The sequence below is a fragment of the Lepidochelys olivacea genome (genome assembly GCF_965140295.1).
Source record: "Lepidochelys olivacea isolate rLepOli2 genome assembly, chromosome: 2".
Lineage (NCBI taxonomy): Eukaryota > Metazoa > Chordata > Testudines > Cheloniidae > Lepidochelys > Lepidochelys olivacea.
Window position 1 is genome coordinate 138,341,189 of NC_140412.1, and position 15,736 is coordinate 138,356,924.

At 43.6% G+C, this 15,736-nt stretch overlaps 1 protein-coding gene across 7 annotated transcripts in view; it reads right to left on the reverse strand.

The window, feature by feature from the left end:
* OTULINL (OTU deubiquitinase with linear linkage specificity like) overlaps window positions 1-15,736 on the reverse strand; it is a 41,575-nt gene that overhangs the window by 8,339 nt on the left and 17,500 nt on the right. For 3 of the 7 annotated variants that reach the window (XM_084620096.1, XM_084620100.1, XM_084620099.1), the window contains 4 exons: window positions 9,774-9,933; window positions 9,632-9,663; window positions 9,443-9,534; window positions 6,108-6,257 (listed from right to left, as the gene is read on the reverse strand). In XM_084620096.1, the coding sequence (XP_084476222.1) occupies window positions 6,108-6,257; window positions 9,443-9,534; window positions 9,632-9,663; window positions 9,774-9,933 (434 nt within the window). Of the gene's footprint in view, window positions 1-6,107; window positions 6,258-9,442; window positions 9,535-9,631; window positions 9,664-9,773; window positions 9,934-11,847; window positions 11,882-15,736 lie in introns of all 7 variants that reach the window. The other 4 variants (XM_084620102.1, XM_084620097.1, XM_084620098.1 and 1 more) reach the window with 4 other exon arrangements.

The window sequence follows — 15,736 nt, forward strand, 5'->3', positions numbered from 1 at the left end:
TAAGTTTAAGTCCCAGGCTGCCACAGGCTTCATCACTGGAGGGAAGTCCCTAACTAAAACCTGCAGGAACTGGGATGTAAACGGGTGAGAGAGAACAGTGTAGCTAACCACTGTCGGATGGAATGCACGGATGGCTGCCAAGTGGACCCTCAGAGAGCTGAGGGACAGCCCTGAGGATTTAGAAGGTAACAGGTAGTCCAACATGTAAGGCACCCCTGAATGCAAGGGGGAAATTCCCGGTTGATCATACTACATCACAAATCTCTTCCATTTTATAGTGTAGCACCTCCTGGTAGAGTTTTCCTACAGCTACTCTGTAAGGTCTGCATGTCAGCCAAACAAACACTCTTTAGGGTCAACATCCATCCAAATACCACACCCTCAGGTGCAGCATGGATGGGTTGGCGAGTCCTCCCCTCATCCTGCGTCAAGAGGTCTCACACCACGGGAAGTGGAGAGGACCCCAAGCAAACAAGTGCAACAGAGTATAGGATACAAGAACTGACAAGGCCTCCCCAATGCCATAAGAATGGCTCGCACCTTGTTCTGCGTGATCTTTCTTAAGTACCTATGGTCACAGAGGGATCGGGTGAAATACAAACCTCAGAGCCTCCAAGCATCACACGAGGAAAATGTCACCCAGAGAGCCTGAGCTGCAACCCCTCTGTGGAGGGGAACTCCCTGCACTTCTTGTTCTGATCTGACACATTTAAGTCTGTGATTAGGTGAGCCCATTCTGGAAACACCACCTGCAGAGTCAGGCCACGAAACTCCCACTCATTCTCACCGCACAAGTGTCTGCTAAAGGAGTCAGCCAGGATGTTCTGAAACTCTGGCAGATGGACTGCTCAGGGCAATGTTCAGAGGTATGCACCCATTCCAGACATGGATGGTCTCCATGCAGAGATGTGAGGACCGTGCACCTCCTTGCTTGTTGATGTAACAGAGCACTGTTATGTTTCCAACAGCACCTGGACCAACTGGCCCCAAATGCAAGGGGGGAAATGCTTGCAGGTCAGCCAAACCACCCTCACCCTCCAGCACAGTGATGTGGAAAATTCACTCCTGAGGGGACCACATCCCTTGGTCCATCTGCCCCTCCATGTGACTTCCTCCGCCTGACAGAGAGGTGTCTGTGGTCATAGTCCTAGCCAATCGCAGGTAACAGAACAGGACATCCAGGCACACACCTTTCTCCTGTCTTCACACTGGCCAAAGCAGTCTACAACCCTTCAGGGAACAGAGACTAGCAAGTTGAGACTGTGTGGACACCATCCATAGCCACGCCTGCAGGCACAAAGTGATTGTCTGGCAAATATGACACTGGGTCCGGCCGTACCCCAATGACCTCTATAGCCTGTGTCAATTCCACAGTGAACTTGTCCAAGTTCACCCTGAGACCCAGTCTTTTTGACCAGGCCCAGCAGTGTGACCAGACACCTGCGCCTCCTGGCAAGGTCGCCTCTTGAGGGGCTAATCGTCCAAGTGGGGGTACACTAATGGCCCCTACTGGGGATAATGCGCTGCTACCACCGGCCGTGCTGTGGTGAATACCCTCAGCGCCACTGAAAGTCTGAAAGGAAGTCCTGAGTACTGGTAGTGCTGCTGCCCAGCGGCAAATCTCAGGAGTCTCCTGTGGCGCGGGTGGACGTTTATGTGGAAATAGAGATCAAAAGCCATGAACCAATCGCCAAGATCTAGTGAGGGAAAAACTGAAACCAGGGTGATCACCCTGAACTTCAGGCTGCAGATAAACTTGTTCAGCTCCCTGAGGCCCAAAGTAGGTCTCCATTCCCCTATGACCCCATCTTTTTGGGGACGAGGAAATACCTCAAATAGAAACTCTTTCCCTTTGCTGCCAGGGGCATTGATTTTATCACCCCTCATTGCAGGACGGCCTCCACCTCCTGCTGAAGAACCCGCTTGTGAAAGTTGTCCATGAAAGAGAATGGAGAAGGGGGTTTGGGGTTGGGGAGGGACAAAAGCTGGACGGTATATCCCAAGATGACCTCTAGTACCCACTTGTCTGTCGTGTCTCTCTCCAGATGGGGAGGTACTGGGGCAGCCACACTTCAAAAGTTGAAGAAATGGGGGAGGAGCCTAAATCCACTGGTCTGGCTGGTGCCTGGTTCTCAAGAGTCCCAACAAAATGCTCATTTGTGAGTCTGATGGATATGAAGGATGATTGCTCCTGGGCACTCCTCCTCTGCTTCCTCTGGCACTTGTGGTGCTGCCACGGGTGACACAACACTGGCTTGGGTGGGCCTCTGCCTGAACTGTGGCTTGATGGACTTGCGCTTCATCACAGGTGTGTAATTGCCAACCAAACTGAGCATGGCTCAGGAGTCCTTTAGCGAATGGTGGGATTCATCCATCCTCATGCTAAACAGTTTGTTACACTCAAATGGAAGGTCCTCCATCATTAATTGCATGTCCTTTTGGATCCCTGATGAAGACAGCTACAACTAATGTCTCATTGCCACTGCCATAGACATGGACCGTGCCACAGTGTCTGCCACATTTAGGGCTGTCAGGAGGGTGGATCTGGACACTAGCTTTCCCTCACTGATTAGGGCCTGAAACTGCTCCCTATTGTCCTGAGGTATCATCTTGATGAATTTGATGAGCCTATTTTAGATGTTAAAGTCATACTTGGCCATCAGCACCTGGCAGTTCAAAATCCAAAACTGTAGAGAAGGCGAAGAGTACTCTTCCCTCCCAAAATTCTCTTAGCCGCCTTTCGTGAGGCATGGATCTGGCAGCTGTTGCCTACTGCACTCCGTTGCTACTGTCACCATCAGCAAGCTGGGGGTCAGGTGGGAAAAAAAGGTATTCTGACCCCTTTGTGGGCATGAAATCTCCCTCCTGTGCCCGCCTGGACACCACAGGAATGGTGGCCGGCATCTGCCAAAGTGTCTTAGTTTGCTCAAGGATGGCCTTGTTAATTGTCAGCTCCACCCTGCTTGGTCCCAAGCTGTGCAGAATGTCCAGCAGTCTATGCAGAGTCCCCAGGACCTCTTCCAGGGAGATGTGCAGGGCCTCAACACCCTCTTAAGCAAGCCCTGGAAGACCTTAGGGTCAACCAGGCACTGTGGAGAAGCTGGTATTACTGCTTCCTCTGGAAATAATACGGATAAGCTCACCGATGCACTCTCCTCCTGCCCAGGCTGGTCCTCATCTTCTGAGGGTGTCACTGTTCCAGGGAGCCTGTGGAGATTCTTCCTCTCACAGGAGAGATTTATCTCCCTGAGCTCCCAAGTCCCTCAGTGTGGGTACAAAACGCAGTGGGTCTGTGGATCTTCCGGGCCCCACTATTGCCACTGTAGAGCCTCATACCCCATCATAGCATCCCCAAGATGATGGGTACCAATACAAATAGGGTGAATATTCCCTGGGACGGGAGTACTGTGACACTCAGGGATGCCCGATGCCCTATCTGGGCTTAACCCTCACAAAAGTCACCTTGGGGAGTAGTATGGGAACAGGCCTCCTGTTCCTGGTACCTCCAGAGTCAAAAGATTTTGAGTCTGAGTCCAATGGGGATCTCTCAGTACCAGGAGGTGGCGATGCCCTGTCTCTATTAGTCAACAGTACTGGCGAAAGCCTGGCTTGACCCTAGCTCAGTGATGGGATACAGGCTGGTATCAACTGGCATGTTGGTATAACTGGGTGCAGGTCTCTGGACAGCAATAGTGACTCTGGTTCCTAGCGGATCAGAAAGTCATCCAGTGCCAAACAGTGAGCTGAAGCTGAGAGGCCCACCTCCTTCTCCACCACGAGGGCGGTTGGTGCCATCGTCAAGGGAGCCGAGAATGCCAGTCTGGATGTGGGCGCTGGAGGTGCCAAAGTTCAGGTCCCAAACAGGGTCTTGCCCTTAGTCGATGCCCTAGGCTGATCCTTCACAGTGCCAAATGCTGCTAAGCGAGAGCACGAGGCTTCCCCCACCTCGGAGAGGGAAGAGGACTTCTGTCTCTTTTTAGAGGAGTTGGAAAAGCAACTTCCCCTCATTTTTATGAGAGCATTTGTGTCTCCTTTCCTCTGTTTTAATCCCAGGTCTTCTCACCCAAGTCTTTTGGAGCCGATGGGGGATTGGGAGGAGAGGCCTGGAACCAGCTAAAGCCACACTCCTACCTTCCTCAGGCCGACATACAGGGGGCAGAATCTGGAGCTGCCCTCATGGACCTATCCATGAGAAACGTCATGAGACGGATCTCCCTTGACTGCCTCATCCTGCGTAGAAATGACCTACAAGTACTGCACTTGGTAGGGATAAGGGCTTCCTACAGGTGGTACAAAAAGAGTCATTACTGTAGTTTACCTGGAAGTCCCCCTGGCAGTCCACAAAGCTCTTGAAGCCGGGAGCCTTTGGCATATTCACCCTGCCCCAGAGTGAAGCTGTGGAGCGGGGGGGAGAGAAGGAATGAGGAGGTGAAGAAGGGAGGATCACTGCCCTACACAAGGGGTGTTCAATGAGGGCACAAAATATAGTAAGCTAAACTATTTACAGGTTGTTAGGATATAGATATTCAGGCCTGTCTGTAAAGGCCTATACTCTAAGAATTTAGGTGTATTCCTATCACTTGGCTAGTTAGAGGTATAAAAGAAAGAATCAAAATCACTGTCTGCCAGTGTAAGGGCCTTCTCTTACTGTGACAGTCTGAGGCCCTGTTCTTAGGCTAAGGCCTTTGGCTAAGCGACAGAGGCAGCCAAATAAGCTGGGAAGTGAATGGTCACATCCTCACATTCCAAACTAGTCACATTGAAATAAGGTGCTATTGGGCTGTTAGGAATTTAATCCTGTCCTTATATTCCTCCAGAGAAAGGGAAGTGCCTAGAAGCTGTAAAAGGAAATTGAGGTTGATAGTTTTCTGTCTGGTAAGAACTCACTTATCAATAGACATAGCTGGGAAACTCTTATGTCTTTACAGATGTAGTTGTGAAATCCTCACTTCTGTATTGTTTTGTCATTATAGTTCCCACTTTGCTATTGTTTATTGGCATGGTCTCTGTCTGGTTCTGTGATTGCTTCTGTCTGCTGTATAATTAATTTTGCTGGGTGTAAACTAATTAAGGTGGTGGGATATAATTGGTTAGCTAATCCATGTTAGGATTGGTTAGTTAAATCTTAGTAGAATGATTGGTTAAGGTATAGCTAAGAATATTACTATATAAATTAGGGGCAAACAGGAAGTAAGTTGGGATTCGAAAATAAGGAAAAAAGGAACTTGTATTTAAGCTTGCTGGAAGTTCACCCCAATAAACATCGAATTGTTTGCACCTTCGGACTTCGGGTATTGTTGCTCTCTGTTCATGCAAGAAGGACCAGGGAAGTGAGTGGGTGAAGGAATAAGCCCCCTAACACAGGTAAAGGCTGAAAGGATGCAGTGACCAGAGGCTCCATCCCAGACCCCAAGCAGTGAGAAGGAACTGAGAGGGCCGTGGTCTGGCAGCCCCTTCTTCCCCTCGGTGCAGAGCACATGAATGGACTGAACAGACACTGCTAGGAAGAAGCCTCTGGTCCCAGGCTCATGGAGCGCATATACAACCTGAAGTGCACTACAAAAAAAGAAAAGCACTCAAAAAGAAACCCCCAGTCATCCACCACTATAACTAATGGTAAAGCTCTGTTGACTCTCAGCTTCATAAGAGCTTTTATAGCCTTTTCAATAGATAACCAGCCAATAAAGAGCACAATGGGACCCTCATCCCAGACCGGGATGTCATAGCACCCCCAATACAAATAGTAAATAATAATCCCTGTCCAGTGGCAGGCATAAGTCTTAAAATGGGACCACATAGATTATTATTATGCTTTATTAGCATGATAGAAATAGCCCTTATACCCATGCCCCCTCAGACATTATACTATAGTATACCCACCCATCCCCCTTCATTTATTCTTGTACTCTTAACAATAAGGGAACACAATGGACTTGCTACTTGCTTCCACTTTTGCATAGTGCTTAATCTGTCTTGCTCCCCCCTGTACGCTCTACTCACGCTTGCAATGGAGTACAGCAGTTTTAGAGAAGTTGTTGCTGGATCAAATCCGCCTTTTATAATATAAGGACATGTAAATTTTATTTGCTTCAGCAACTGAAACATACCTTTAAAATGTCTCTCTCCTTCATCCATGATGGAAAATAAATGCCCTGGCTGAATACCTGAAACAGCACAGCTCTTAATGCACAGTAGTTATCTCTTCTGACTTGTCGTATATATTTAATATGGTATCTCCAAAATAGTTCTTTATAAGCCTAAAAAAAGGCCAAAACAACAGTGAACAACGTGTATCTTAAATCCTAGAATGAAACAGTGAGACAAGTCAGCTTTGAGGCTAATTTCAACATGTTCTTAAGGGTCTATACAAATTCTGTTTTCAGTGGAGTAATACTACTGACCTCAGTGGAGTTACTGCTGATGAACACTAGTACAAGGGAAAGCAGAAGACATTTGATTTCACTATAGATGTATACACTTTCTACCAGTTTCAACATGTTTATACATGGTCTGGACATTGTACTTCTCCAATTTCCATAATGACCTTTATGATCATCTGTTTGTGTGTATAATTCAATGCATATTTAAATAATTTTTTATTCTCTCTCTTGAACTTGAACTTGATGTTTAGCAGTTTATGTGTTGTGAACAGAAGATAGCAAACTGCTATGGCCAAAAAGGTTTGATGTGGGGAATTTTTATGGAGTCACTGGTGCTGTCAGTCTAATACTAACAGTCCTAATCTTTGATGAACATCTGCTTCCTAGGCACTCAGAGGTGCTAGGAATTTGTTATCAAGGTGACTGAGAAAAAGATCACAACTTTTGTGTGCAGAACTTCATATGACAATGCCAATATTTCAAAAAGAAAATTTGGATCCAGATGTTAGGTTCATACCACATTGTTTTCTCTTCTAAAATTGTGTATCTAGCAATGTACAGCAGATGGAGCCCTTCCATTGCAAAAATTATGCCACTGGATTACTAAATTGATTCTCAATCTGAAGATAGTTGGCACAAAATGTTTTAATGCTGAATGATAACCCGAATATTTATTTCGCCCTCTGTGATCTCTGGGAAATGCTTTCTTGTGTCTCTTCAGCCATTACTGATACTATTTATTCATTCACTATTCATCTTCTGAAGATTTTATTAAGAATTGGTGCATGCAACAATAGCATAACTACTGACAAGCAGTTTGCAGCGGAGCAAACTAATCCAACACATCGCGTCTAGTCTATTTTAAAAAGACAGGGAACTGGGATATAATCACAACTCTTCACATCCGTGGCAATTACTAGGCTAAATCCCCATGACCCACTGTGATGGCCAAATATGGCTTCTAATTTCTAAAAGCTTTTGTGCCCATAAAACATGTTGTTTGGCATCTTCACTGTATTATGTAAACCTGTAACTGACTATGCCAGCAAACTACAGGCCAGGATGAGACCACTGAAATTTCTGGCCTCATTCTTTGGCTGCCAGAAAAATAATGGGCCGATATCAAGAATAAACGTTTTAAACCCCAAATGCCTATTTTATGCTACAGCATTCTAGAAAGCACAGCTATGCATTTAAAACAAAGACTCCCTCCCGCTCCAAACTGAATCAGCAGCAGTCCTGAGAACTGGGAGCATGCCAGCATTGCCAGGTTGTTAGTTGCTAGGCTGTTGCCCTCACCAACACCTATTTTCCAAACAGTGGGATGAGAGGGTCATTGCTACATTTCCAAAAATAATGCTATTAATAGTCACATTCCCAGATACACTTGTGCAAAAGATCAAGCCGCACAAGTTTTCCCTCAGTATCACTTCATTAAATATTAAACATAGTCTTGCTGAAATTATAGGAAGTGCCTAGCTCAAACCCACACATTTCCTGAGAAAAGTCAGAGTTAAGGCACAAAACAATTCATGACAGTAAGTAAACTCCACACCCAAACCTTTGCAGAGTGAGTTAAGGATTGGGTGAGAAGTCACAATGCTGTGGTGTTTGGTTTTAACTATACTAAAAGTCACATTATCTTGGCGTTTTGTGTTTAATATCCTTTTTTCTTCCTACAAGATACCACTAAAAATAATCACTTGTCATTAAACTGATTCCAGTTCTTCAGACTAGTACGTTTTCAAAGAGGTTTTAATATATGGATTACTAAAACAAATTGTAATAGCATTATGCCAATGTACCTGGGGTGTAATCCAGAAATTTGGCTATGTAATAAGATGATTATCTGAAATTTATAGCAGGTAGCTTGTGTACATGTTATTCTAGGCTACAAAAACTCTCATTTTCACTTTTTACAATAAAATAAAACCAAGTATAGAAGGAGTCACTGTGGACCAACAGTAAAATATCATTGCCTCTCTTCCTTGATCCGTGGTTCAGTCGGGAGAAAGGACAAAAGAGAACTGGTGCCTCTTTCTTTTTGGATTTGTAGCATCAGGCTCAGTTTGGTTTTGGGGGTAATTCAGCATGTCGGCACTTGCTGCCCACATTGCTTGAGTCCCGCTACAGTATTGCGGAGATTACTTTGCCCCATCATGTGCTGCTAGGACAGTTGTGGTGAGCTTAGGTGTTTGAGTATATACTTGGTTGCGTTTTGTTTTTGTTTCATCGAAACCATCAATTCACCTTTTGTATTAACTTAGTTTAGTTTCTTTGCAGTTAGAAATTAGCAGTTCTGTAACTACTATTCCTCCTACAAAGGGGTGCGTGCTAGTGAATCAGATCCATTGCTTCGAGGGCTAAAGACAAGTCTCGTCTGGCCAACCTGCGCTCAAGATCAGGACCCAAAGTTGGGGAAAACAACAGTAGTTATATGCCACCTTTGTGTTCCCCCAGAGCTTTTGGAGAATCAGTTTGGTGCCCAGGACAAATTAAATCTGCTCAGGGCTACTTTAACTTCAACCAGCTGGCCTGAGAACCACAGTGCAGTTCTGCTCTGAGTATGCCTTCCAACACAGCCATACACCAAAGGGTGGCCCGCTCTTCTAGCTCTATGGCAGCCATGAATTCCTCCATGACAAGGGAATCTCCAGCTGCCCAGTTAGGCTAGCTCGTTGGCTTGTTTGTGCTGATAGAGCAGTGCAAAGAGGATGCATCAGTGCTGAGGATCTGGTCCATTTCTGAGTAATTCTTGCCTGTAAGGGTACATCTGCACTGCAGCTGGAGGTGTAATGTCCAGCTCAGGTAGATGTACACGTGCTCACTCAATCAAAGCTAGTGTGTACACATCTACCCTAGCTGGAAATTATACCTCCTGTCTAGATATAGAACTGTGTATCTAAGGAGAGCTTGCCGCCTTCCCTTTTTGAAATTCATTTGATCTCACACAGCTCATAACACATGCTTACATCAACACTGGATGGAATTTATTCTTTTTTTCAAGCTCAGTATTTTTTTTCAAACTTTTTATATCTAGATTTAACTTTAGAAACTCTTACCGCCTTCATCTGCTTGGCCTGCTTGGTTTCTCCTTTCCATTCTCTTGCACAATAACCAAGCAGATCAACTTCTGCCAGTACACTGAGGTTCTCTAAACCAAATTTAATTCACAGATTAGTTAAACATCTACTTTTTTGCATTTAAAAAGAAGGAAAGTTATAATGCAGATTGGTAACAAAAATGTTTACTTTTAAATTTTCTCTGCAGATATCTGCTCCACCTGAAATCCAAATGATAAAACAGCTGTCAAAAAGAATTTGCAGCAAGTAAATATTTAATGAAAGAACAAAGATACAATTGAAAACGAAAGGCATTGTAGTAAAAACATACCATTTCAACAGCTGTGCTAAGTATGCATAGAGCCTTCTACAATACCAGAGAGCAGCAAGGAGAAAAGACATGACTAATATTAGTTGTCTCTCTATTTTTTGCCACACAATATGTAAGAATTGGTTGATAGTGGTCATCCAGGATTGCATTTCATTCCTTCCTGAAACAAAAATTAAAAAGTGATCAATATCTCACTGTTTCACAATATCTGTGTACACCCCTAGTACTACTGACTTTATGTTGCCACGCATTCAAAATGAGTCAGTCCTCAAAAACCATGAGATTGGCTTAAAACCTATGAGATTTTTAGAAATGATAAATTTGGGGGCTCATTTAGTTATCCTCTGCTTTCTGAACCTTTCGGGTGCATCTGAGTCATGCTTTCAAACTTTTCTCTGCAACAATGAGGGCTAGAAACTTACTTTTTTAATGAAAGCTCAGATTCTCATCTAATCACTTGAATCCGGGAGATGGTGTTTTAAGAAAAAAAAACAAATATTGCGAGACTCACAATCAAATTGTGAGAGTTGACAACACTGGAGATCAGCAATAGGGAAACCAAGATGTTTTGAAAACTGATTGCTGGTTCTTGGGCACGTGCACTCATTGCAATGTCTTGTTCTGAGGCCTGGCCCTTTAAGACTAAGGGAGTTGTATTCTCCAGATGGAGCACAAGATGGAGAATGATCAATTTAGCATCATGTGACTGGAAACCACATAAAGGAATAATCCTGGGTCAATATGGGGAAGATGAAGGTTAATTTACGACCCTGAAGAAAGTTCCGCCTTGAAGATCTAGCAGGAGGTCTAGGGATTAGCCAGCCAGGAAAGGCATTCACCCTTATTTCCCAGCTGGGAGAAAGCAAGATAGCTCTAACACTCTGTATTATTTTGAGGTTTTTTTAATCTTTTGTTAATAAAACCCACCCTGAAGAAATGGACATGAACTGAGTGGCTGCAGAGAGCTTTACTCTACCTTCCTTGACTGGTGAATTTGCCACTAGTTTAGGTTTAATACATTCCTATAATTTATGATTAACTATTGCTCTACCAATAACTGCTTCAAGTATTAACACATTTGCACCAAAGGATCAACAGATCTGTAATAATGAACATTAACCAACCAAAAAAAAAAGCAACAGGACATAACTTTCTTGCATTTTCATTTAGTACAATATTTTAAGCATCATCTGACTTTAAAAAAGGCTTCTCTTAATCATGAGGATGGCCCCTGAGCTGTTGAGTCCCTGAGCTGATTGCTTTCTTTCTATAGGCACCACCTGTGGTCAGTGCCTTGCCCGTGCAATATGAATTGTGGGCCAGATCCTCAAACAATGTAAATCAGTGTAGCTTCCTTGACTTCAATGGATCTATGCTAATTTACATCAGCTGAGGTTCAGTCCCTCTGCCTTTAATTGTGAGTTTACTTAATCTTTAGGGACCGATTTTTCCAAAATATGTATGGAGTTCAAATTCAATTTGCCCATTCACTTACAGCTACCGTGAGTGCGTGAATCATTCAGATGCATGCCCATGTAGTCCTGGTAATTACATGCACAATCGTGCACAAGTTCTTAGGTGAGCTATTGCACACAAAGAATATTAGTGTTATGCTGTCATTCAAAAGCTTTGTGACAGGATATAACTTTTAGGCTGTGTGGAAACAAGGATCATGTCTAGAATCACACACTGCAATGTTTTCTTCCAATAGTTGTGAAGAAAAAGAAGCTAATGAGTTTTGAAGGGTTTGTTGAATGATTTAAAGTACTCCTTCTTCTGCTAATCCCGCTTGGGCTGAGTATGCTAGCACCCCAAACTCAGATAGCATGGGGAGTGAGAGAGGGGACCAATAGAAGCCACCACTCAATTAGGTGAGCAACCTTGATTTGTATTAACTTAATAGTACTAGATCAAGGAAATTTGCCAATGAACTCTTTCATTTCACTTCAATGATTTAGCACATACAGGGTACACGCAGCAACACACTTTGGCCTTGTGCATATGCTTAATACATAAAGACAGACAAATAGCCTATTACCTTTTATTCACAGTGCTATAGTAAATACCTGCTCACCTGACATGAAAGGAGGTTACTCCTGGAAGTGCTGCTTTTGAAGGGATAAAGAACAATTTTATAATATTCACTCCATACATAGTAAAATAGATCCAAAATTCAGTATGACATTTCAAAACACATTGCCTTCCAGGAGCTGCAGCTTATCACTGACTACAGCTATAACAAAACATTAGTTCTTTTGGTAAGGTCCAGAGATTTTGATAGTTGTGGAATATTCTATGGCATCTCTATTCATAGCATATGCACTGATTATCTACGGAAACAAACAGGGATACTTTTAATAAACAATTTCAAAGCAGCTAAATTATGACTAATTGTATGAGGTTTACACATTGTTTGAGGGGAAAAGTCCTGGGAGATTAACAGAGTTACAGTGATTTATTTTATCCTTCCTCTATTTCTGTGGTGAAGGCATGATTTTAAAAAAAATCAGCAAGTTTACAATATAAGCTTCTGTTAACTATACTAGCCCCTTGTAACAGTTTACAACTCTTGTTCATTACCTGGCACATTCAGTTATCTAAGTTTTCCCACCATGATATGAAGCAAACCCAATGCTGATCCAGCTTAAAATAGCCACAGCAAATTAATCAAACATATTGAAACAAAAACAAGTGAAGATGCAAACGAAAAAAACAACTTGTCAGGTCTTTTTTTGCATTATTTATGGTGGCCATATATATACAGTACCCTCATTTGATTTTGATTGCGCAGAATGGGACTATTAAAAGGACTGAACCGGTATTTTTCCCAAAGTAACGTGTTTTGTAGAATAGTAGAAATACATTTGAGCAAATTCCTGACACCTAAGGTTTCTGTTCCAGTTCCATATTTTACAGGGAGGCTCACATGAACTTTGCTAGTGTTGAAAAAGTCCTTTAATTTAGACATAAAACAGAATTTCTCAATAGCCTGACACTGTATTAAGAGATTCAGCAAAAAAGCAGTAGAGCCTCTTTTGAAATCCAGGGAAACTCCTCTCTTGGTATGTGTGTAATAACATAGCAATAAGTAACTCGGATGTTCTTTCGGCCTGGTCTACACTACAAGGTTAAGTCGATGTAAGCTGTCTTGCATCAACCTAGCTGTGGAAATGTCTTCACTTAAATTTGGCTCCCACTACCTTAAGTGCCTCTCTATGCCAATTTAATAACACCACCTCCCCTAGGGGCACAGAGTCAATGCTGATGTAGTTATGCTTATGTCGACTATTATTGGCTTTCAGGAGCTGTCCCACAATGCCCCACACTAACAATACAAGTGATACAAGCACTCCCGGTGAGGAGGCGCAATGCTCACACAAAGAGCCAAGTGTGCACACGCACAAGTGATTTAATAACTGCACTGACTCTATGCTGAAGTTAGGTTGACAGAATTTTGAATTGCAGACATGGGCTAAGTAAGATATTGATGCTTTCCTATGGGAGGTTGGGAGGCACAAGGCTGTGTGCCTTCAATAAGAGAAGTTAAATTCTGCACCACTGTGCACATGCAGAATTCATGTCCCCCATCGATTTTCTTTTCTCAGCAGAAAATACATTCTGCTGGCGAAGCACTGCAGTTACGCCTTTCACCCACCAGGGACTGCTGTGGCACAGAACAAAGGGCAGACAGCTCACTGGCCATATCAATCAATCAGCAGCTGATAGAGAGGAGGAGTGGCTGTGTTTCTCACAGTGCCCTGTCTGTGGGGCCAGGTGAGGAGACATATGATATGGTGGAGGACAAAGTGGGGCACACATGGCTGCTGGGTGGGTCACATAGACTGGGGCTCAGAAGGGCTAGTGGATGGACAGACTGGGGCGGGGGATGAATAGGAGTGGGGGTGCAGTGCCACATGGAGATGGGAAGGAGGGGTGGCTGAGTGGAGATGCAGGGACACATGAGGACAGGGGTAGATGTGCCTGACTGAATGGGAGAGGCTCCCCAACTCCCTAACAATCCCCCAACCAAAAAAACCTGTTCCATACTTCTCCAACTCACACCCAACCACCCTACAGGTTCACTCCTGCATTCCCAGCAATTATTTTCCTCTTCCTCAGCCCCTCCGTTCCTCTCCCTCAGCCCCACCCTCAGCCTGCAAGCCTTTGCACTGCTTCTGAGGGGTGCTGGAAATACATTTCTGTATTGTAGTTTAAATGAATTATTACTCAGAGTTCTGTATTAATATGCCTAGTAAGGAATCTATTTGTCAAAAAACATTTCCTGAATCTCTTTTGTTGTCTGTTTTGTTACAGACATTTTGAAACTGGCATGATTCTATTGTGTTATTTTGACAAATAAAATATGCAGAATTTTACAGAATTTTAAAATATTGTGCTCAGAATTTTTAAGCACAGAATTTTTATTTTTTTGGCAAAGAATTCCCATAGGAGCAGAGAAGTGCACCAGTAGTCTACTACCATAGGAATGACTATGGGATTGTCTAGACGAACAGCAAGATGGGGTGTAATTCTACAGTGCATTAATATGCTGTGCACTTATGGAACTTACAGACCTTGCTACCACGCATTAGAAGTTCCCTAATGCACACTGACCTACTCCTGTTTCGAAGCACACAAGGGAACTTTTAGACGGCAGTAGCAAAGTTCATACAGACAGTTAGTGTGCAACATACTAGTGTGCTGTAGATTTACACCCCAGTTTGCTGCACACTCACTGCTCATCTTGACTAGCCCTTATTCTGATTAGAACATCACTTGTCCATTTACATCTTAGACTGAAATTATTTAAATAAATGGCTATTGGAAACAGAGTTGTTGTTTTTGGAACCAATTGTAAACTGGAATAACCCACCAATACCAAACTTTCCAACACATACTATATATGGGATTCTGCCTCCGAGGCAGGGTTAGAGCTCAGCAGTTCCTTGCACCCAGTGCTCACACCAAATCTCTTCTCCACACCTGAGAGAAGACATCGCTACAGTCAAGGTGAGGGCTGACTCTTCTGCAATCTATGGAAATAGGTGCAACTCTCAGGCTTCTAACAAAACACTCATGAGGCTTTGGGATGCCCAAGGAACCCTGATGATCCTCCACCCAGACAGGTGAGCTGCATGAGACACATCTGGGCAGACAGCAAATGACACGTAATGCGAGAACTTTTAAATTATGACATATGGACTTTTCTATAAGACTGTCCACTGAGCAGGTTTGAAGCCTGTGTATAAATAAAGGAGCCCTCAACAAGAGTGGCTTCTCACTGAGTATTTGTGGAGTGATTGGTGGGACCTGCAGTGGCACATTCCTAGTGCAAGGGAGCATCTGGAGGCCTTGACCCCTCATACAGCCAGAAAGGGAATACAAAGAAAACTGCCATAAAACTTGTGTCAGAACTCCCCACAGTGGCCATCATCTTGTGCTAAATCATCATCTTTACAATCAACTCTGCTAGCACTAGAAAAATCTACAGACTATTGGGTTCTTTCTATTAGGCACTGAAAAATACCAGGACAAAATCCTCCCCCACCCCCCCACCCCAAGAATATAAAGAGGAGTGTGCCTGCAACTGTGTTTTATTGCTGGTGGATAGTGAGAAATGGATTCTTGTCAAAGTCCTCCTCAGATCAGCCACAAAAAATATTAGGTAGTGTCTTCTCCAAGGACACAGCCTTCTTGCTCTTCTGTTCAGCTTTTTATACCACACGCATCACTGTGATAACCAAGCACCTTCCAAAATTAAAAGTAGACTGGGTGATGTATGACTGAGTACACTTTTTTTCTCCATTCCCTCACACAGGTGTGGGTGTGTGTACTTTTTTGGCATTTAAAAAACAAAAAGGTTTTATGGCACACACAGGCAAACAAGTTCAGAAAACCAAGTTTGTATTTTGATCAGAAAGTGACGAGGTCTATATATTTAGATACTACACAATGTACGTCAG